Genomic DNA, 22,020 nt, shown 5'->3' with positions numbered 1-22,020 from the left:
CGCCCCAGTGGTTCAATTTTAATAAAGATGACTGACAAAAGGGTTTCTCATTCTGTAATGTGCAATATGAGTGGGAAAAGACTCCTCCTGTTGGTCTGAGAATAGGGACAGGCAGGCTAGAGGAACCGTTAAAAGTTAGAACTGGCTGCTGGCTTCACTTTCCAGCTTGAGCTAATTATTCCCATTCTCTCAGCCTCTGTTCCCTGTAGGGAACTTATGCCAGAGTATTTGCAAAAATTAAATGAGATAATGTATATAATGTGTTGTACAATAACTAGCACCATCATTAGTCCTCAATAAATGCTAATTATAATCATCATCCAGGAGTAAACACCAATCAATGGCTTTGCTTATTTGGGGAATACAGAAGCTACCTTTTTAAAAAAATTTTTTTAAAACATTTATTTATTTTTGAGAGGCAGAGAGAGACAGAGCAAGAGCAGGGGAGGGGCAGAGAGAGAGGGAGACACAGAATCCGAAGCAGGCTCCAAGCTGTCAGCACAGAGCCTGATTGCGGGGCTCGAACTCACAAACCGTGAGATCATGACCCGAGCCAAAGTCAGACGCTTAACCGACTGAGCCACCCAAGGGCCCCCAGAACAGTTACTTTTAATAGTTTTATGGGTCTGGGTCAAGAAGGTGAAAGCTATAGCTTCCTTTTCTTTTAATCCTTCATAGTTTAATGCTATCAAAAAGTAGGAAGCTCTATGAATACTTGTTCACCTCAAGTGTAAAAACCAGAATTACCACTTTACCATCACTACTATTGTAATTCTGCAAAATTTCCTTCAAAGAGATAATGGCGATATGCATTAAACCAAGTTTGATTTTTCATTTTCCTGAGAGGTACATAATTTTGAAAGGAGGGAAGTTTATTTTGGGTAATCACATACGTCTACAGGAAAAGTTTAATGATGGAGCGATTCAGGTGTAGACCCCTGTGGAGGCCGGGCAGGGAAAAGCACAGGAACCTTTTAAGAGAATGGAGAACAGAAAAAAGCATGTCTCTAGACACACTGGCCAATGGGGAAAAGTGCTATTTAACTACCTCCTTTGCCAGTAACTGGAACTATAAAAAGAGTATCATTACAGCAAAGTTAAGCCCGCATCTTTCAGTCTGAGGCACCACAACCAGTTAGAAATTTTATAAGGATTCTAATTTTCTGAGTACTCAGCGATCTTAGTATCAATCAACTTGTAACTGGTCTTCAGATCAAACTACAATAGCTATCCTTTGCAATACTTTTTCCTCCCTGCTGGGTCAGGAAATTGGCTGAAATCCTACTGCAAAATCTAAAGGCACCTTTTAAATTACTAAGTGCAAGTCAGCGATTTTAAAGTCTGAAAACGCTAAATTCTGTTTAAGTGATTAATTCAACTCCTATGCCAACAGTTACTTAAAATTATTTAAAAGTTGTAACAAACTGCTATAAAAAAATACCGCTTAGGGTTGCAATATTCATAACCACAAGCTTATTAACCTTGATCTTTACCATCATCGGCTCAGCTTCCATTCCTTCCTGATCAATGTCATTCACTCCTGTGGCTTGTTCTATGACCTTTACGTTGAAATATTCCACTACTACTTCTCTAGCCCTGAACTCCGTCAAGATGCAAGCCCAGATTTCCAATTCCTTCTGAACGGAATCTCCCTGAAATACAGACCTCAAGTTTAACATTCCCACAAATTAGCATGCTGACTTTCCACACCTCCTACCACAATGATTATTGGAGTCACATTTCCGGTATAGGGACAGACTACACATCTCTACCCTCTCAAAAGTTAGGTGTGGCCATGAGACTTGCCACTAACAATGGAATGTGAGAGGGACATGAGGTACGTCACTTCTGGGCAGAAGCTTTAAGAGGTCAACACACGAGCTGCCATGTTCTCTTCTCTCTCCTGTCTCAACAGGTATAGAAACACAAACAAGAGTTTCTAGGCTGGGTCCTCCAGTGAGGATGAGGACACAGAGCAGAGCCCCACCCCCAACCTGTCATAAATGTATAACACATGGAAGAAATAAGCCTTTGCATTTTAAACTACTGCCCTCGCAGCGTTGTTACCTCAGCCTAACCTGGCCCACCAGGACTAGTGCACCCACCTGCAACCTGCTGTTCTGATCTCTGATGAGAGCATCAGCAGCCAAGCCAGTAAACTCAGGACTACTGAACGTTTCCCTCGTCCTCATATCCCATATGCAAACATAACTCCTGGAAATCTTACCTTTGAAATATTTCCAACTCACCCCTTCCTCTTTATTCCCACTTAACTAGTTTTGGCTAGAGGCCATCTTTCTGCTTGATTATAACCCTATAGCTTCCAAATATTGTCATTCTACGATTCTAAACTTCTCCTGTTCTAAATGGTCTTCCAAAATGACACCACAACAATCCTTCTGGAAATGAAATATGATGGGGCACTTCCCATATTTAAAGCCCTTCGACATTTTCCCACTGTTACTATTAACAAGCACTTGAGGAACACTTTTGTAAACAGGCACTGTGCTTGGTACTCTGGGAACAAAGATGAGTCACTTGCCTAACACTGATCTTCCAAACGAGATATGGTGACAGAGCTGGTTGTAGAATGTGTTGCTCAATACTACCATTTAGTAAAATTGGGGCAAATCTGCATGGAGCACATCTACTGGCACCATTTTTCCAACAGCATATGCTCACTTCATGTCTCTGTGTCACATTTTTGTAATTTTCACAATATTTCAAACGTTTTCATTACTATATTTATTATGGTGATCAGTGATTATGACTCACTGAAAGCTCAGGTGATGGTCAGCGTTTTTTAGCAATAAAGCACTTAAAAAATATTTATTTTTGAGAGGGAAAGAGAGGCAGAGCACGAGCAGGGAAGGGGCAGAGAGAGGAGACACAGAAACTGAAGCAGGCTCTAGGCCGTGAGCAGTCAGCACAGAGCCCGAGGCGAGGCTCGAACTCACAAACCAGGAGATGATGACCTGAGCCGACGTCGGACGCTTAACCGACTGAGCCACCCAGGTGCCCCAATAAAGCACTTTTTGATTAAGGTATGCACATTGTTTGTTTAGACATGATGCTATTGTACACTGAACAGACTATAGCACAGTATAAATAGAACTTTTATACACACTGGGAAACCAGAATATTCATCTGACTTCATTTATGGCGATATTCTCTTTATTGCAGTGGTCTGGAACCAAACCTGCAGTATCTCCAAGTTATGCCTGTATTCTGTCCTAACACCCTCTGCTATCTGTGTCCTGGAAGCGGGGCAAAAGGCTAAGAGCCACCAGTTTAGCCACAAGATAAAGGTCAAACTTCAACATGTTACAGCTCTTCAAAATCTGCTTCCAACTTGCCTTTGGGGCCTCATCTCCTATCACCCTCCATCAGCGGCCCCTGCTCAGGACGTTCCTAACCTCTGTTAGAAAGAACATTCCCCCTCTTCCGAACCCACCACAACTCTACTCGTTCTTCAGGGACTAATTCGCTGGTCAATTAACATTTTCTGTGAAACTTTCCTCAAGAGCTCTTGGCACTATTAAGCTGACCTTTAGAATGAAGCATTTCTATGCTTATTACGTGTTAATAGTTGTCTAAGAATAGACAATCTGCTAAGTCGAAGAACTGTCAATAAATATGCTCTCAGCAGGCCTCTGAAGTATCAGAATTACATTTATTCACCTTTGTGTTCCCACCACTTAGTACTATGCTCATAAGACAACAAGCATGGGGTCCATAGCTATTAAACGAACACCATTATGAAAACCACATTCCATAATCCCACCTTATGCATCAGCCTATTGATGAGTCCTAGGGTAAACTCTATTATTTTGAAAATCTAGAAAAGAAGATTATATATTTATAACTTCTAATTTTAAAAGATGTCATTTTTTAAAATTACAGGCTAGCAAAACTTGTGTGTGTGTTCATATGTGTGTCCTTCCACGTACGTGTGTATTTATATACATGTAGTAGTTTCCTATGGCTGCCATAACAAATTCCCACAAACCGAGTGGCTTAAAACAACAGAAATTTATACTCTCACAGTTCTGGAAGCCTAAAATCCAAAATCAAGCTGTAGGCAGGGCTGCACTTCCTTGAAGGGCCCTCGGGGAGATTCTGTTCCCTGCCTCTTCCAGCTTCTTGTGAGCTCAGGCAAACCTTAGTTTGTGGCTGTTATCACTCCAGTCTCTGCCTTTCTCCTTTTGGAAAGACACTTGTCATTGGATTTAGAGCCCACTCAGGCAATCCAGGATGATCTCATCTTAACACTCTAATCTTAATTACATCTGCAAAGACTCCTTTTCCAACTAAGGCAATGAGTAAGTTACAGCTATTTAGACACAGACACATCTTTTTGGAAAGCCACCATTCAACCCACTACACTGTGGATATCTGTGTGTGTATGTCTGTGTATTAAAGATTGTGCCAAAGAACGGTCCTTAAATCAGGCTCTACTGAACACTTACATGTTGCCAAGGTGACCATTTGGAAACTGCTGGGTGCTGGGAACACAATGATAAACATGAAAGACAGTGCTTGCCCTCATGGAGGATGGTGGGAGATATATAAATCAAGTTATTCTTTAAAGTTGAAAAATGTACTATGAAGGAAAATTATATAGTTGTATAGAACAGAGAACTTTGCCTTATCTGTTATTAAATGTAACCCTGATATTTTCTCATTAGAGATGGATGACAGCTCAGAGAACGTTCTTTGATTTTCAGTTTAGATTATGTCCCACATTGTATTGGAACATCGACTAAAAAGTCCTTGTTTCACATGTGTGCTTTGCCCTTTAATTCCTCTGACTCAAATATACTGCATGGAACTACCATAGTTCACGTAATTTAGGATGCCATGACTTGTAATACAGTCATTACTTCACAAGAATCAAGAAAGAATAAACATGGCTGATTAAACTACGACATGCCATTAATTACAAGATGCATCCCAATTTCAGGGCTATTAAAATGCACACTTCAGAATTAGTGAAATATGTCCATTTCCATTTTCAAATACATCCACCCAACACATCAGGACAAATTAAACAGCTTTTGATTAAGTAGTTATCACCAAATCTCAGTGTTCTTCCAGCCAAATTTTAATGCTGAGTTGGCTTCACCCAGACTCAGAATATTTTTCACCTTCTTTCCAAGAGGTTAATGTATGTAAATATAATTCAAGAAGTTCTAAAATAAGACATATCCTCATATATTGAGTCTCTTCTAAGCTGGAGATAACTTGAGAAGTCAGAGACTGGGGAAGAACTCTAAAATCCTTGAGCTGAAGCAGGATGGAATGGCTGCTGGAATTATTCTTCCCTTGCCCAGAACTTGCTAAAAGGTTGGAAGGTGAAGGACATAGGGCATGCACCTGTGTGTGTAGTAGGGCAGGGCTTGCAAATACTTTAGAAATAAACTGGAGTATCCCAAACGCCCTGTGCCAGATGCTGCTAGACCCTGTGAAATGTGCAATGGGAAGAGAAGCCAGGACAGCCTGCTATCTGATGGCTTAGAACGACATATCTAAAAAAGAGAAGTGATAAAACTTCTACACATACCCAGCTCCAACCTAATAAAGTTCCTCAAGGAGTTCACGACTGCGATTTTGTTATAGTTTTACTCAGAGATCACGCAGAAGAAAAGGCTTCACAGAATAATCTGTTAAGAGTTCTTTTCTCACACAACTTATTTTTCCTTCAGTATGCAGTCTGGGTTTTGACATTGATACACAGGTTCCATGTTGCCCTGTTTTCCCCAAAAAGATTTAATGTTAATCCTTGCATGTGAAATTAAGAGGAATTGGGAAGGCAATGCCATCAAAGATTTTGTGGGAGGTAAGGACGTTGTAAGAGAAATTTAAGTCTTTAAATTTTTTTTTAATGTTTTATTTATTTTTGAGAGAGAGAGACAGAATGCAAGCAGGGGAGGGGCAGAGAGAGGGAGTCACAGAATCCAAAGCAGGCTCCAGGCTCTGAGCTGCCAGCACAGAGCCCAACGTGAGGCTCGAACTCACGAACTGTGAGATGATGACCTGAGCCAAAATCAGATGCTTAACCGACTGAGCCACCCAGGCACCCCACTTTGTCTTTAAAAATAAACAGACACAGGTCATTATGAAATTCTTAAGCAACACACACACATGTACATTAAGAATGGTGTGTGAAAGGGGCACCTGGCTGGCTGAGTTGGTGGAGTGTGCAAATCTTGATCTTGGAGTTGTGGGTTCAAGCCCCATGCTGGATATAGATATAATTAAAAATAAAATCTTAAAAATTAAAAAAAAAATGGTGAAAAGTGTGCCCTTCATCCAAAAAATAATGGAAGAAATATACTTTCAATTAACTAGTCTAAAGTTGAGTGCAATTTGCAAATGCTTCTTGAATTCTGAAAGGCACATTCTCTGCCTCTCTCTCTCTGTCTCTCTCTGTCTCTCTCTCTCTCTGTCTCACACACACACACATACACACACACACACACACACACACACACGAACAGCAGCTTAGTAAAGTATCATTTTAAAACAAATTCTTCCCTGGAGAAAACTTATTGCCAAAGCATCTGGACTATATTCCAGAAGGCATTTAACAAGTTACTATCATTTCCCAGACTCACCATAGTAGTGCTGGCTTTAAAATGAATTAAAATTTTCTTTAGAAAAACAAATTTCAGGCCTCCCACAGCCTTTGGAAAAGAAGAGTAAGTCAAAATTGGGGTGGCCCTAGCCACAACTTCTCTTCTTTAAAAAATAAAGGATTGTTTTCAGATTTCATCAACTGTAAGTATTCTTAGATCACAGCCCAATGCATTCCCTGAAAGACAGGTGCGGTTGAAATGGATTTTTCTACTTTTAAAGAGCAAAATGAATTTGACAAAGATAGTTCAATTCAGTAGTTAAGCATACTTTTGAGTAAATGGGCTGGCACAACAACAGGCTAGAAGAAAATAAAAATCTTACATCATATGCAAAAATTAATTCCAGACAGATTGAAGACTTAACTAAAAAATTTTTAAATCTTCCTAGAATATCTAAGAAACTACATATACAATCTCGAGGTCAGGAAGATCTTTCTTAGCCAAGAATGAAAACACAAGAAAGAGACTTGTCTGTGCATATAAAAATTAAAAACTCTGAATGGATAAATAGAATATAAACAAAGTCAATAGATAAATGTAAGTAAGGAAAACTTACATAATATATGTTTCCATATATATATATATATATATATATATATGGAAACATATATAAGGAAAACTTACATAATATACAAACAGCATCTAGAAATTGGCAAGAATGAGTCAACAAAAACCAGCAAAAAAGTATGATTTCAATTTGCAGAAGAGCATTCTAAGCGGTAATCATATAAAAAGGGCACAAAATCACTAACAGGGAAATGTAAAATAACATAGCAACAAGATCTCATTTTGTATCTGTTAGGTTTGCAAATATTTTTTTAAAACTTTATAATAGCTAATGTTGACATGGATTTGGAGAAATGGTATTCTTACACATCAATGATGGAAATGAGAATTGTTACAGACTTTTTGGATAGCAATTTGGCAACATCTATTATATCATTTCTAGTTCTGTGAATTGTGATACTGGGATGAAAGACCCCCTTTCCCTCATATATATATTTTTAATGTTTATTTATTCTAAAAGAGAAAGAGAGAGAGAGAGAGGCAGAGAGAGAAGGAGAGAATCCCAAGCAGGCTCCGTGCTGTCAGCATAGAGCCCAGTGAGGGGCTGGATCTCACAACTGTGAGATCACGACCTGTGATGAAATCAAGAGTTGGGCACTGAACCAACTGAGCCACCCAGGTGCCCCCCCCATATGTTTTCTATAAAGAGTTAATTTTGATCTTTGCATGTGAGGTTAAGAGAATCAGTAAGATAGTGGTATCAAAGATATTTTGGGGAAGAAATAAAAGATAGAAATCATGGACTTCCATAGAAACAATGAGTAAATTAATGACTTATACATATGGGGGTTTAGTGAAATTCAGAGGCCAATAATTAGAAACAAATTGAACACCAATCAATAGGAGTATTTCCACACTGTAGAATATTGTGCAGCTGTGAAAAAGGAATGAATTTGTTTTACATCCCATGATTCAGAAAAATTCTCATGAGTGATATAAGCAAAAGGCCAAAAGACATGTATAATGTAATCCCATTTTTATACAGCAATGATAGATTTCTGTTTCAGTATGTGCCTTTGTATGTGTATATAATGTTGATGTGGGATTATGTGAGTATGGAGAAAACAGAAAGGATATGTACTGTATTATGTGAGTAGGCAGGGTTGGATTGGAGGAACAGGGGTTGAAGTGAAGGGAGAAAGCAAAAAAACCAAACAAACCTAAAATGTGCGCTTACGTAAAATTGTAATGTGTGTCTATGTGTGAACAGAGGATACATGAAAAGGACAGTCACCAAATGCTGATGGTGGTTATCTCAGGGTGGAGGGACCTCAAATTATCTTTAGTTTTTAAATATTTTTATGTATTCAAATTCTTTTTAATGAATGTATTAAGTTCAAAATCAAGGGCAATTAAGTTTTGTTTCACTGTGACAATTTAAAAACTAGATAGGTTAGACTTAGTTCATATATTTCCCTCCTCTTCTCCCTGGGCTCTACTCATTAGCATAAAACTCTTATAGTATCTACTGCACAGTATTCAACTGCGTACAGTCTACTCATTGATCTCTTCCCAACTGAGTCAAGAAAAGAGAGAGAGAGAGAGAGAGAGAGAGAGAGAGAGAGAGAGAGAGAGAAGACTGTGGGGAGGGGTGAGAACAATTCAAAAACTACCTGATTTACTGTAAAGTTAATTTGAGGCTTCTTCTTTGACAGTAGAAAAGAATCTCAAAGTCATCTCGTACTTCACTTTTAGCAACCGTCACCTCAACCCACTGATAGAACTATTCAGAGAGTTCTCTGTGCCTAGTTAGTAAAGGGATATATGTATATTATTCCCCATCAATCACTGCGTATACACAGAGAATTAAACTGGACTTTCCCTCTTATCTGTGGTTCCCTTCTTTTTTTAAAACAGTATTTTAAATTAAATCCAAATTAGTTAACATATAGTGTAATAATGATTTATGAATACAATTTAGTGATTCATCACTTACATATAACACCCAGTGCTCATTCCAACAACTGCCCTCCTTAATGCCCATTACCCATTTAGCCCATCCCCCCACCCAATACCCCTCCAGAGCCCTCAATTTGTTCTTTGTATTCAAGAGTCTCTTATGGTTTGTCTCCCTCCCTGTTTTTATCTTATTTTTGTTTCCCTTCCCCTATGTTCATTGGTTGTGTTTCTCAAATTCCACATATGCGTGAGATCATATGGTATGTGTCTTTCTCTGACTGACTTATTTCACTTAGCATAATACTCTAGTTCCATCCACATTTTGCAAATGGCAAGATTTCATTCTTTTTTATTGCTCAGTAATACTTCAGTGTGAGTGTGTGTGTGTGTGTGTGTGTGTATGGTTCCCTTCCTCTTAGACATTATAATGAAGTTGACATTTACACAGATGTTCAACAGAAGAAATGAAATGACATCCAAGCCATCATGTTTGCTTCTCTCCCTATCTGGAAGTTGTCTGTGAATTTCTAGTATGTATTCTCTCACATCAGCACTTGGGTTCTAAGCTTCAAAAGGCTCTCAAACTGCCCAAATGTAGCACTTCAAGGCTCATTATGGATTACCTGTAAAAAGAATGAAATATTTTTATAAACTTGTCAACTTATTCTTAACCCTGAAAACCAAATAGTGACGAACCTTATTTGTCAGCTCAATTTCATGCAAAGCACAGGAATTTTCAACAATGAAGTAGCTGTGGGAACCTCTCCATGACTTGAATTCAAACACAGTTGTGAATACACAGCATGGATTTACCAAGACTTTCACGAGATTATTTTATTTTACGCAATGGAAGAGGATTCCTTCTTTCAGAGGACTGGCCACAAGGCAACAATGAACATAACACTTAAAACCAATATCCAGGTTGATAAATAAAAGCAATCATAATTATCCAATTTCAGGAATAGAGGGAATACCTCTTTATGAACATCAACTGAGGAAAAATAGAAGGAAAGTTTTAAAAAGTGATTAAACCCCACATGAAACCTGGAGATTACTTATAAACACTGCAGAAAACCAAGGGAAAAAATACTAGCATTTTATTTTTTATTACAGCTTTGAAAAACTCTACCAAAAAATGGAACAAAGAACTCATAAAACTCACAAAAGAAATATGATAAAATTATTGATGCTATTCTAATAGTAATCAAAGAAATACAAATTAGAAAAAGTGCCAATTCTTAAATGATCTAAATTGAATTGGCAAAGACTAAGAAATAACTACGATTTCAGTGATGCACAAAATGATTGGCTTACTCAGTCACTACTAATGTACAAACTTTCCTAGATACAATTTAGCAACACATATCAACAATCTAAAAATAATAAATTCTGAATAATAATCCCACTTCCAGGAACCCCAAATAACTAAATGTTAAAAACTGACCAATTCAGTTACAAAGATATCCTCAAAAATATGAGACTCAAAACAACCAAATGTTTAACAACTAAAAAATGGTCAAGTAAATAGTGGTTTATTGGTAATAATAGATTCCCACCCACAATTTTATTTTCAAAGAATATTAATAATGAAGGAAAATGCTCATGATCTCATGTAAAATCAAAAACATAGTTTTCTCTCTCTCTCTCTCTCTCTCTCTCTCTCTCAAATATAAATAAACATCAAAAAAATTTTAAAAAGGGGGCGTGGCGCCTGGGTGGCTCAGTCAGTTAGGTGTCCGACTTTGGCTAAAGTCATGATCTCTCAGTTTGTGGGTTCGAGTCCCATGTCGGACTCTGTGCTGACAGCTCAGAGCCTGAAGCCTGTTTCAGATTGTGTCTCCCTCTCTCTCTGCCCCTCCCCCGCTCACACTGTCTCTCTCTCTCTCTCTCAAATATAAATAAACATTAAAAAATTTAAAAAGAAAGTTTTTTATATGGCTTGGTCCCACTTTTAGATACAGTCTCCATTTACATGCCATGCCTGCATAATAGGAAAAGGTTAATAATGGTTATATAACAAGTTATATAACTTCTGGAATTAAAGCTGATACTCATTTTTGTCATTTTTTTAGTCTATGTTTTCCAAATTCTCAATAATAATGATATCTGCAGAAAACCAGTAAATATCTTTTTAAAACACAACTACCAAGCCTCTCTGTCAAAAAAAATAAAGCGGGGGGAAAAGCACCTTTAAACAACTGGACAATTATTCCCATCGTGTGTATCAGATCAGAAAGAAAATCTGAAAAGTATGCATGCCAAAAAAGAAAGTGAGAAGTGTCTTATAATAATAATTTCCCACAAATACATAACTTTTCATGGCTTACTTATAAAGTACTTTCACATATAATAGAGGGCCTTTAAATAGAACTGCTTTAAGGTTTTAGCTCATGCTCAAGGATGAAAAGAGAAAAGTTGGAGCAAGAGGTTCATACTATTTAAGCTAAAGAAAAACCTGAACAAGAAGGTGTCAAGAAATTAGGGCTGAACGCACGGTTAAGTTTTGTGAAGGAAAAAAAAAAAAAGTGAAGAAAAAGCATCAAAGCACAAATCTGAGTGGCAGAGACGGCTGAACAGCTTCTACCATCCAATGCTCCGCTCTCCTGTAGTAAGAACCCACGGGTACTGTGCCCAGTTCCTTACCTTCCTGTCTACAGAAGAGTGTGTAAGTCCTCACCAATGAGATGGAAAGTGAAGTGCTGGGTTAGGCGTTGTGGTAAGGCAATTAAACTTCAGCTAAGGTCATGATCTTCTGGTCTGAATTCAAGCCCTTTTACCTTTCCTGCTGTGTAAGATGCAGGCATGATAGCTAGAGCTCCAGCAGCCATTAAGTGACATGAAGTGAAAACCACCTCCGAAGGATGACAGAGCACAAAGACATGAGGAGCCTGGGTCCTTGACTCTCGATCTGCCATATCTATCCTGGAGTATATACCTTTAGACTCCTTTTATACGAAATGAATGAAATCTCCATATTGTATAAATCACTATTTTTTTTTTTTTGGTCCTATTATACACAACTAAAGTTAACCTTAACTGATATACCTGGCCATGAGGAGCTTGTGAAAATTTCTTCTGATCCTATCTATTCTCAGTGGCTCTCCTGTCTCCCAAAAAATGGGACCAAAATAAACATGAAAACAAGAAAAAAAAACCCAAACAGAAGAATATCTGTATAAAGCCTCATGTTATTTACTTATTTTTAAGTAGGTATTCTGAATCTTCTAGAGCTCTATTTAGAGATTAATTAAACCGTTTTTAACTTGGGTCTGGTGCTTGATTGATTTTGTGGGTCAGTGGTTCAAGGTAAAATGGATCTTGCATTATTTCAAACATTAACCTGAAACAGACTAAAAGTGAAGACCTTGAAGCCTAAGCTTCCCGAGGACCAGGAATGACAATGGAATGGATGTTAGTTCTTCAATTTCAACCATCCTTTGCTCATACATTGCTGCTAAAGGAAGAGTGAGGTAATTCAGGGTGTCAGTCATGAATAGAACACCTTCACAGATGGATATCCTTAAGTTACCAACGTGGGCTTCCTCAGGCATTTCATTAACCTTTTTCTGAATGGATGACAGAATGTTATAACCAGTGAGTGCTTCCTAACTACCTACAAGGTTAACAGAATATTTAAAAATAGAAAAGTAAACACTTACCTTTTTTCAGTTACTTTTAGATATTTGAATCTAGTTCCTTGCCAAGAGGAAAACACTGTCAATGTGAACTAATTATCAAGAGCCTATTCTCACTTCTAACACCTTAAAGTCTGGTATATAGAAAACTCATATTTAAAAAATGTCTGAGCAAGGAAGTTTTCCTCTACTGAGTGGAGAAAAACAGAACATAACTTATTTTAAATCTTTACAGGGAAACATCCTTCAGCACTGTTCATATTCCCTTCTACACTGTAACTAGCCTAATCGTAATAACTTACTGAAGATGTTAAATATTAACCTAAGTAACAAATATCTTCATAAGACTTCACAGTGTACTTTAAATTCAATAACTTGGAATTTATTAAACAACCATTAAGTCATCAAAGCCCAATTGGTATTTAAATACTTCAAACTAGGCTTAAGAATTAGCAGAATCAATTAAAATGACTTGCCCTTTAATTATAAAGTAATTCATCCACAACACTGGAAAAACGCTTGGGAACATTGTTTTTTCCTTCTTCTACCACCATGCAGTATCCCTACAAGGGCATAAAAGGAAACTCACTGTCTGGGATTAAGACACTAAGGTTTCAAGTCAATCTTGGGGCTATTCTAGGAAGATGACAACTGTACCAAATTAGCAGTTGTAGTTTCGTAACACTATTTAAACCAAGTGGCTTACTTTGCTTAGAAGTAAAATCCCTGGTACCCTGGGAACATGAAACATTGAATAGTTAAATGGTTAGCTGACTATCCAATCAGTCCTATTCTTTATTATAGCATAAGAGTTAACCGATTCCAAAGATTTATGGTATTCTAGTCCACATAAGATTAGAAATTCAATGACATAGCTACATGTTAATATGCAGAGGAGGCATCTGAATTCCAGAACAAAAGAACTAGCAAGAAGCCAAAGAATCTAAAATTGAGTTGAAATTTCTAGAAATAATTTAGTTAAAACATTAATAACTGGGGCACCTGGGTGGCATTAAACTTCAGCGAAGGTCATGATCTTCTGGTTTGAGTTCAAGCCCCATATTGGCCTTGCTGCTGTTAGCACAGAGCTCACTTTGGATCTGCGGTTCCCCTCTCTCTGCCCTTCCCCTGCTCATGCTCTCTTTCTCTCTCTCTCAAAAAATAGATGAAAAACATTAAAAAAAAATAAAAAATAAAATAAAATATTAACAACTAATGATCCGAAGAATCATTATTTCATCATGATGGTCAACTAAGTCTTTATTTTCCCTACTGCTAATTTTAGGACATACCATCTTAGTTTCAAGTTATGCATTTACGCACATGTCTAGCTCAACTGAAACAAAAGTGAAATTCTATTTCAAACTTATAGAGGTCGCAGATGCTTTAATAATACAGATGTGTTGGACCTGAAAATGTTTAATACTGAGATTTGCTCATTCATTTATTAACTGCTTATGGGATATCTCTTCTATGTCAGACATCGTGCTAGGAGCTGGCAAATAGCAAAAATAATTGTTAGATACCTTTAACCTGAAATTCAAGTAAACATTTTTGTGCCACTAGGAGTAGGGGTAGGGGCTGAGATGTGGGGGAGCATCATCATGTGGAAATGTCTTCTAAAAGGCTTAAATCTCATAAGATTTAAAGTATTTTAGTATTTTCTATTTTGTTAAATATAACACAATGATACATAAACCAGCAATAGAAGTTATTTTTCAAGTTGCATAGCATAGCTGGTGTTCTTAAGATTGATAATCCTGCTGAAGACCAGAGGAAGTTTATGAGTTTTCTTAGAACTGCAGCTCAGTGAGTAAAAAGACAGATACCTCAGGAATCTCAAACAAAAATAAACGAGTTTACAAGCTGGCCTACAAGGACTTGCCACTTCAATAAGGCAGCCAAATGAGCAAAAGAGAGTCGAATGCTCTTTAAACTATGATATGGTTGATCAAATGGTCAAACCAGTTTTCCTTTTACAGATGACCAAATGTCTTAAGACTTCCAAAATGGCCATCTTACTTGAAAAACAAGAACACTGAAAGAGCGATATCCAAATCTTGTCTTGTGGGTCTAAGTGCTTATCACTGTCCATGGTCTTCTAAAAGGTCCTTTCCTATTCTTCCATAATTTGTAGGCATGGCGAATTAGAGGTGATAACTAGAGGAAAGTAAAATAATATGGTATATAAAAGAATACTCAAGGGACTTCCTTCATCACCCATTTGGTACAGAACATTACACAAGGCATGTTTTTCCTAACAGTTATATAACTATAAGTGCTCAGAAAATCATCATCAACCCAGTAAAAGCAGTGATGAATATCTACTAGAAAGAGATTCAAGTGGGTTGGTAGCATTTGGTCAGACTTGCATGTGATTCTGGATTAAGTTAAAAGCTTCTTTCCTAACTTCCTGTTCTTTCCCAAATCCAATCTTGGGTTAGTTCACAACACTTTCTCTCTGATAAAAACCTCACATCACCTTTTTATAACCTGTGGATTACTAGATCTCAAATACTCTGAGGGAAATAGGTAGGCTAAAGTCACCCTGATAAAGTCAGTATCTTTAGCTTTACAAAAATAATAAAATACTATTTGGTGGACTTCAGTTGCCTAAATGATACACTCTGAAGCTTCTCTCTCAAATGGTCTGCACCTCCATTACTCTAATCTTATCTATGTGCACTCTTTTGCAATACACATGTATTTCACATATATTACGCGTTTAATTATCACAGTAAGCAGATGCACAAGAATGCAGGTTGCATGAGCACAGAGGTGTCTGTTTTATTCAATGTTATTGTCCCCATATTTGTAACAGGGCTTCATACACAGCAGGGACTTAATAAATATTGATTGAACAAACTAATCAAAAACTATGAGATACATGGACCAGTATAATAATATATTTTTCTACAAGAGAAAACTACAAATCAAAGGGGTTAGACTTGACCAAGATCACATAACTATGAAATGGCAGCTCCTATAACTGAACAGAGGTTTCTAAGACCCAACTCTAGCATCCTTTAAACTACTGTCTCTCCTACCTGGGGCATGCATATGTATGCATGTATGCATATGTATGCCTCTTACAATATAGAATGTCAGGGAAAATGAAACCACAGATAAGCACATCTTCTGGGAACAAGATTCACACAAAGTTAATTTAGAAAAAATATATATATAAAACATCAATCGTGGAGGTTTTGAGAACTTAATTTCAAAAATAAAACACAGATCTAGAAACACCTTTGATATCTGCAAAGAGCCACATGGAGCCTCCCTGAGTTCAGTGTCCATGTTTCTGCTCCTTCGGCCTTACAGGCACTTAAATGGTAGAGAAGCACTTCAGCACAAAGCCAGGACCAAGTTCCCACAGTGCCAACACACCTGGGGATTAGCATCAGCTCTGATTCCTCTGCACATCTGGAAAGGAGAAGTTGCTGTTGATCACTGCATCTGCCTCCAACTCCTACTATCTTTTTCTCTCTCCCTGTCATTCCATGCAGGCTCAGTCTTCCTCTTCCTTTCAGTCAACAGGACCATAAACTCATCTTTCAGTGATCTAGGCAATCATTCTTCGAACAGGGGTACACGTTAGATGCAAAGCCAATACTTCCCATCACAGCTGTCAGGGAATCAATTTCCAGAGCCCCAACTTCCCAATATTCTCTGGTCTTAAAAATTGACTTGCCTGGGATCACAGAGAGACGTCCAACCCAGGATGAATAGAAGCTGTCCTCCACCACCTCCCCTTCCCAAAGACCCTTCACCCACTTTACAGAAACAATGCATCTTTAGATCTTTCTTAACTGCATTACCCCAGGGTGTAAAGACCTCAGGGCAACTAACAAAGCAACAAATAAAAAACCCTACTGCATGTAAAGGATTGAGTCTTTAGCATTTGGGTAGCAATGCCTTTTCTAAATCAGGGAATTTCCAATTCTTTGTTTCAAGCAACCAGAAATATTCAAATATGAAAAGGCTTAAGGTCAAAAGAAATCTAAAACACTGGGTTTCAATTTATATATATATTTTATAACAGAAATAATGACAGAGTGATCCGTAAGACACTTTCAAACATAAAAATACATTACATTAGGATAGAATTCTGTAGCAGAAGAAAATGGGAATATAAATTTAAGGAGAAAAAGGTATAAAAATTTTAACTGTTTAAAAAGAACTTATTCATGCATTTTAAAAAACGAAGGATACTGGGAATCACTTATAGACCTACTAGAGTTTTTTTTTAATGATGTAACAATTTAAAAGGTCAAAATTTATAATATACTGAAAGATGACATCCTTTGCAACTGTTTTCACTTAAGATGAAAAGTTTCAGCAATCAGCTTAAAAATATGCTGAGGGTACAAACTTCTACAGAATCGTTCAGGAGCTACAGGAACAAAAAAGTTGGAAGAACACTGTTCTAGACTAACCACTGGAGCCTTTCCAAGGTGAAATAATTGAAGAGACAGAGAATGTTCAATTTCCCTACCTAGTTTTGAGTTAGGATGGGTTGGAGATTAGCATTTGCTCCACCCTCTTCTTGGTCAAAAACACATGTGTTGAACCTGGTTCTACAGCCAACAGTTTCCAAGATTGATGACCAGGTTAAATATCTGATCTCAACTGTATTGCTGCTGACTGGGGTTAGCTAGCCTTTGCCTGTTGAGCATGTATCTCACCCCCGTAAGAAGAATCACTACTTTTGAGTACTTTTCTTTGTGTTTTTCAGAAAAATTCATGAGGCAATACCATGAAGGCTCATTATTCTGTATTTCTCTTATCATATGATGACAAATTTCACCCCTGGGGATGCAATGTTGACTGTGTGTATCTGACTGGCATTTCATAAGTAACATGCATAATGCAAAGAACTGGAGAGTTCTTTACTGTGGAGTTAATATTTTAAGTATGGCAAATGTCCTGAGGAGTGATTTCAACAGGCACATCTAAATACATAAGCCCTCACCTCAAACACCATGTTTTTCCTTCTTTTTCTGATTTCATACTCTCTTCTTCCCCACTGCTCCTTTCGTCTTTTCAGCCACTCCTCTGGGAAGCAGAAAGGAGTCTAAATATGATGGATGAGGCCAGCACTTAATTCGGTGTCTACACTGTTTGAAAAATATTGACTTTCCGGTCCTCAAACTCTCAGAGAGACAGTGGGGCTATTTAGAGTAGACATTAAACCTACTCTAAACCTACTCCCATTTAGTATGAGGAGGTAAAATTTGAGATAAAAGGTCTTTCTTTAGAGTCAGAAAGTTGGCTGAAAATCCCACTCCACACATTTACCAGGTATGTCACTCAATTTCTCTGAATCTCAGGTTCCCAAAGTCCTTAAAATGGGGTGCTGAGTATTTGAGACAATGCATCAAGCAATGAGAAATGTACAGCACGTAGTAGGCATTCAATAACCAACAGTTATAAAATTAGACGTTTAATGTTCTTTAATGACTGCTTCAAATTAGCCAATAGTTCTCTCTTGGCATAAGGTCAACTAGTGGCATGTTTTTCAGTTTCTTTCTGGTCTCTTTTAAAATCAGTGATTTGAAAAATGACTACTTTTCATGGCTAAGTATAGGGTGTGTGTGTGTGTGTGTGTGTGTGTGTGTGTGTGTAAAACATACCTGCAGTACTAAAACTGGCAAAAGGACAGACACAGAATGAGGACTGCACAAAACTGGAGATTTCACATACAGCTTTTATAAATATGGCGGCATATCCTTAATATGTTCTGGGTGCTGCTGTGGAACATGGTTAAAAATAAGCAAGGAGTCAATGATCGACTCTTTGAAAGACTATCCAAATTTAATTGGTAAGCTAACACTTTCCCCTCATCATATTCATTTTTTTAAGGATATTTAACACTGTAAGGCTGTGGGGAGAGTGGTGCTCCCCCAATTCTCATGTGTATCGAACTCAAAAAAGGATTCACATATACTTATTCAGAAAGGCAGGAATATATACTAACCTGAACAAACAGATTTATGGGTAAGGGTATTCATGATATCACAATTTGTAACAGCAGCTCATGTCCACCATTGGGGACTAGACTGTTGGGTATAGCCATCCGCTCGGAATATTATGCAGCTATTAAAAACAAAAAAAAATTTTAATAAGATGGGATTGTTAAGTGAAAAAACCAAGGTATAAAGCAGTATTTGGCTGGGATTCCAAATTTGTGTGAGTCATTGTGATTCTCAAGTGGTAATAAGCGAAAATTCACAATAAAGAATTGGAATTACAGTGATCAAAATCCATTCCACAGCTTGAAAGGGCACAGTGTTAAGACTTGCTACCCACGTCCTAATTTTAAAAAGAAGTGTGGGATGAGTACAGTGCTGATTCAGATCCTTCTTATGAATGACAGGGATAGGACAGCAGATAATAAAGCTAAGTTAGGTCTGCAACTGACATTCAGCCTCTTTAAACTTTCAGTTTAATGAAGCTTTTGGGTGACTTTTATACCACATGCATCAATGCTCTCTGCCTAGCTAAGGGTTTTGGCAGAGTGTGCAGTGAAGAGAGAAGGTCGGAAAAGGTGAGGACTCCTAACCTTCCAATATACACATTTTTGCACAGTGGAAGAGGAAATGAAACTGTGAATACACACATACCCACACATACAAATTCAGACCTGGAGATATCTAGTTATATAGTTAAAGCACCACTTTCCCACCCCCACTGTAAACAGGAATGCCTCAACATACCACCTGTCCTTCTTCCTGAGTTCATCTGCACTTCATTACTAGTTTGAAAACTCCTAGTTTATTCTCACCACTACCAAGGCCAACCAAACAAGGATAGAAAGCATGCCATGCTTGTTTTCCAGGATTCATGAACTTTCCTGCATTGCTTTCTCCCATCAGTACTTCAAATGTCTAATCTAACCCCACAGATTAAGAAACAGAATAAAAATGCCTTTGGACATTTACACATCTCACGTTACCCATTGTTGTTACTCCCTTTCTGGAGTAACCTGAACCCTTGTGACTTGAAATGACATCTTTCTGCTCAATGCTCTTCTGACTTGGCCTGTGTGACCACAGCTCTATCTGCTTGCCTGCCAGCCTGGGCCCAAGGGCTTCCCGCAGCCCTACAGCAGAGCAAGCATGTTTCTGTGAACAGTCCGAAATCACATGAAGCCCAAATCAACTGAAGTTATAGTGAAAATACAAAACAAAACACACCTGAATGGACACCTTACATGGTACAATTCAAACTGACAGGGGTCTACTTGCTTGACACTGCACTTGTTTGCAGAGGTCACACTGCAAAACAAACAGCTGGGGGATGTTTGGCTGGTTTCTGGTGGTCAGTTTCAGAAAATACAAGCATTTCTTAATTCTGTGCTCAGGTTCCAAATCAATATAGGTTTTGGTCACTTAATTTTTTTTTTTGCCAGGCTGGAAATGTGCTAAGCTAATAATTAACCTTAAGCATACCATCACTTCTGCTAAAAACATTTTCTACACTCAGCCCCAAATTACTTTCAGTTCGGTTAAACAAAACAGACAAGCTGTAATAAAAGGTCTCTGAGAAATGTGATCCCTTTAGTTGGTCACCCAGGAGCTTTTCCTCTTAAATCTGCTGCTTCTTGTGGGGGTGGGAGGGGGGTGGGGGGTGGAGGGTGGAAGAAGGAAGGAGAGCATCCAAAATAAAGATGCCACCCAAAGCACAATGATTTTGTAAGAAAGTTGCCTAAGATAACTCTTCAGGGTTTCCCAGGTTGAGTAATTCCTGCAGGAGGGTGGGGAGGGACAGCTCGCCTCCAAAATTACAATCTGCAGAGGTTTCCCCAATGTTGATTTTTTTTTTTTTTTTAAGGCGTCCTTTTTAATTACACTGCAAGGGCTCTGATTTTCCCATCTCTAGCTGTTGCTGGGGGTAGCTGAGAGCAACGCGCCAGGGCTGCGGCAGCCGCTCGGGCCAACTCCAGCGCCGGGGGTGGGCGGGCAGCCCACTCCCCACCCGGTCCCACCCTCCCGAGCACACGCGCGCACACCCATGCCGAGACTGCGGTCCGCGCCGGTCTGCCCTGCGCCGGCGGCCGGGCCGAGACTCACCGCTGTCCAGCCGCGCGATCTGGGGCAGCCGGTAAGTGCTGACCAGCAGGTCGAGCGGAACGGCCACCGAGCTCCACTTCACATCCTTGAGGCTGCAGCCCAGCGAGGGCGCCGGGTCCATCTTCCCCGCCTCCTCCTGCCCCGCGCTCCCGCCGCCGCCGCCGCCGCCGCCGGCACCACCCGCGCCTCGGCGGCGGCCGCTGCTCGCGCTCGCGGTCTAGGGCGCGCAGGAGGCGCCGGGCACTCCGGCCGCGGGCAGCTCGGGGGCACGGCGGCTGAGGCGGCCGGGAGGGAGGGGGCCCGCGCCCGGCTCAGCTGTCGCTACGCGGCATGGCCGGGACGCCCCGCGTGCCCTCAAGCCGGGAGAGGACTCGCAGCAGCCCCGCGGCTGCGGGCGGCGGCGGCCGGGGTGGCTGCGGCGGCTCCCGCTCCGCCTCCTTCTCTGGCCCCGGGTCTGCAGCTGCGACGGCCGCCCGCTCGCCTCCTCCTCCTCTTACCCCTCCTTCCCTCCGCCTCGAGCGTGTGAGGAGGAGCCGCGGGTCTGAGAAACGCCATAGCAGCGCTCCCAGCACTGACCAACAAGGTGCGAGCAACGCCTGCGCAGCTCGGGGAGACGCCGCCTCCGCCTCCGCCTCCCCGGCGCAGCCCGCTCCGCCTCCCGCTCGGCCTCCGCCTCCCGCGGCCCGGCGGGCTCGGCTGGGCGTCAGCCTCTCGGCCGCGGCCGCCTACGCCTGCGGCTCGGCGCGCTCTGCAAGCTTTAGCTCTCGCTCCCCCGTCCGACCGCTCCGGCGCCCTGCAGCCTCGCCGGGCGCCACGGCGCGCCCTGACTCCTTCGCAGCCCAGGGCCCTTCCCGGAGCCCAGCGGGAGCGGAGCAAGCTCGGGAATCTTTCTCTCAGTCGTGGCGTCGGGCACGGTCCCCTGCTGCTCCTCACTCTGCCACCGGAGTTGCTAAGGCCACAGAAGAGGCCTCTTTGGTGCTCACCTCTTGAGAGTGCCACAGACAGACCAGGCGGGGAAAGGCAGGCGTGGAGCAAGAGGCCGAGCCATTCTCCCCCAACCTCACAACTCTGTAAACGGAGCTGGAAGTTAATCCTACCAGTCTAGACTTTGCTAGGCAGCCTGGAAAAGGCCGAAGCACCCAGATGGAGAAAGGTGATTATGAATGATCAGTGCCCACAGAAGGGAAGGTGCCCATTGGGTTCAGT

The 22,020-nt window shown here is 40.1% G+C and overlaps 1 protein-coding gene across 4 annotated transcripts in view; it reads right to left on the bottom strand.

Annotated features, from left to right (window-relative positions):
• The window catches only part of GAREM1 (GRB2 associated regulator of MAPK1 subtype 1), a 204,423-nt gene extending 182,941 nt beyond the window's left edge, over positions 1–21,482 (bottom strand). For 2 of the 4 annotated variants that reach the window (XM_058692407.1, XM_058692408.1), the window contains exon 1: positions 20,815–21,305. In XM_058692407.1, the coding sequence (XP_058548390.1) occupies positions 20,815–20,935 (121 nt within the window). In that variant the 5' untranslated portion in view covers positions 20,936–21,305. The other 2 variants (XM_058692410.1, XM_058692409.1) reach the window with 2 other exon arrangements.
• Between the last annotated feature and the right edge of the window lie 538 nt (positions 21,483–22,020).

The sequence above is a fragment of the Neofelis nebulosa genome, chromosome 11, assembly GCF_028018385.1.
Source record: "Neofelis nebulosa isolate mNeoNeb1 chromosome 11, mNeoNeb1.pri, whole genome shotgun sequence".
In the NCBI taxonomy this organism is placed as follows: Eukaryota; Metazoa; Chordata; class Mammalia; order Carnivora; family Felidae; genus Neofelis; species Neofelis nebulosa.
The sequence above is the reverse complement of the archived record's forward strand: the minus strand, read 5'-3'. Positions and strand labels throughout refer to the sequence as shown.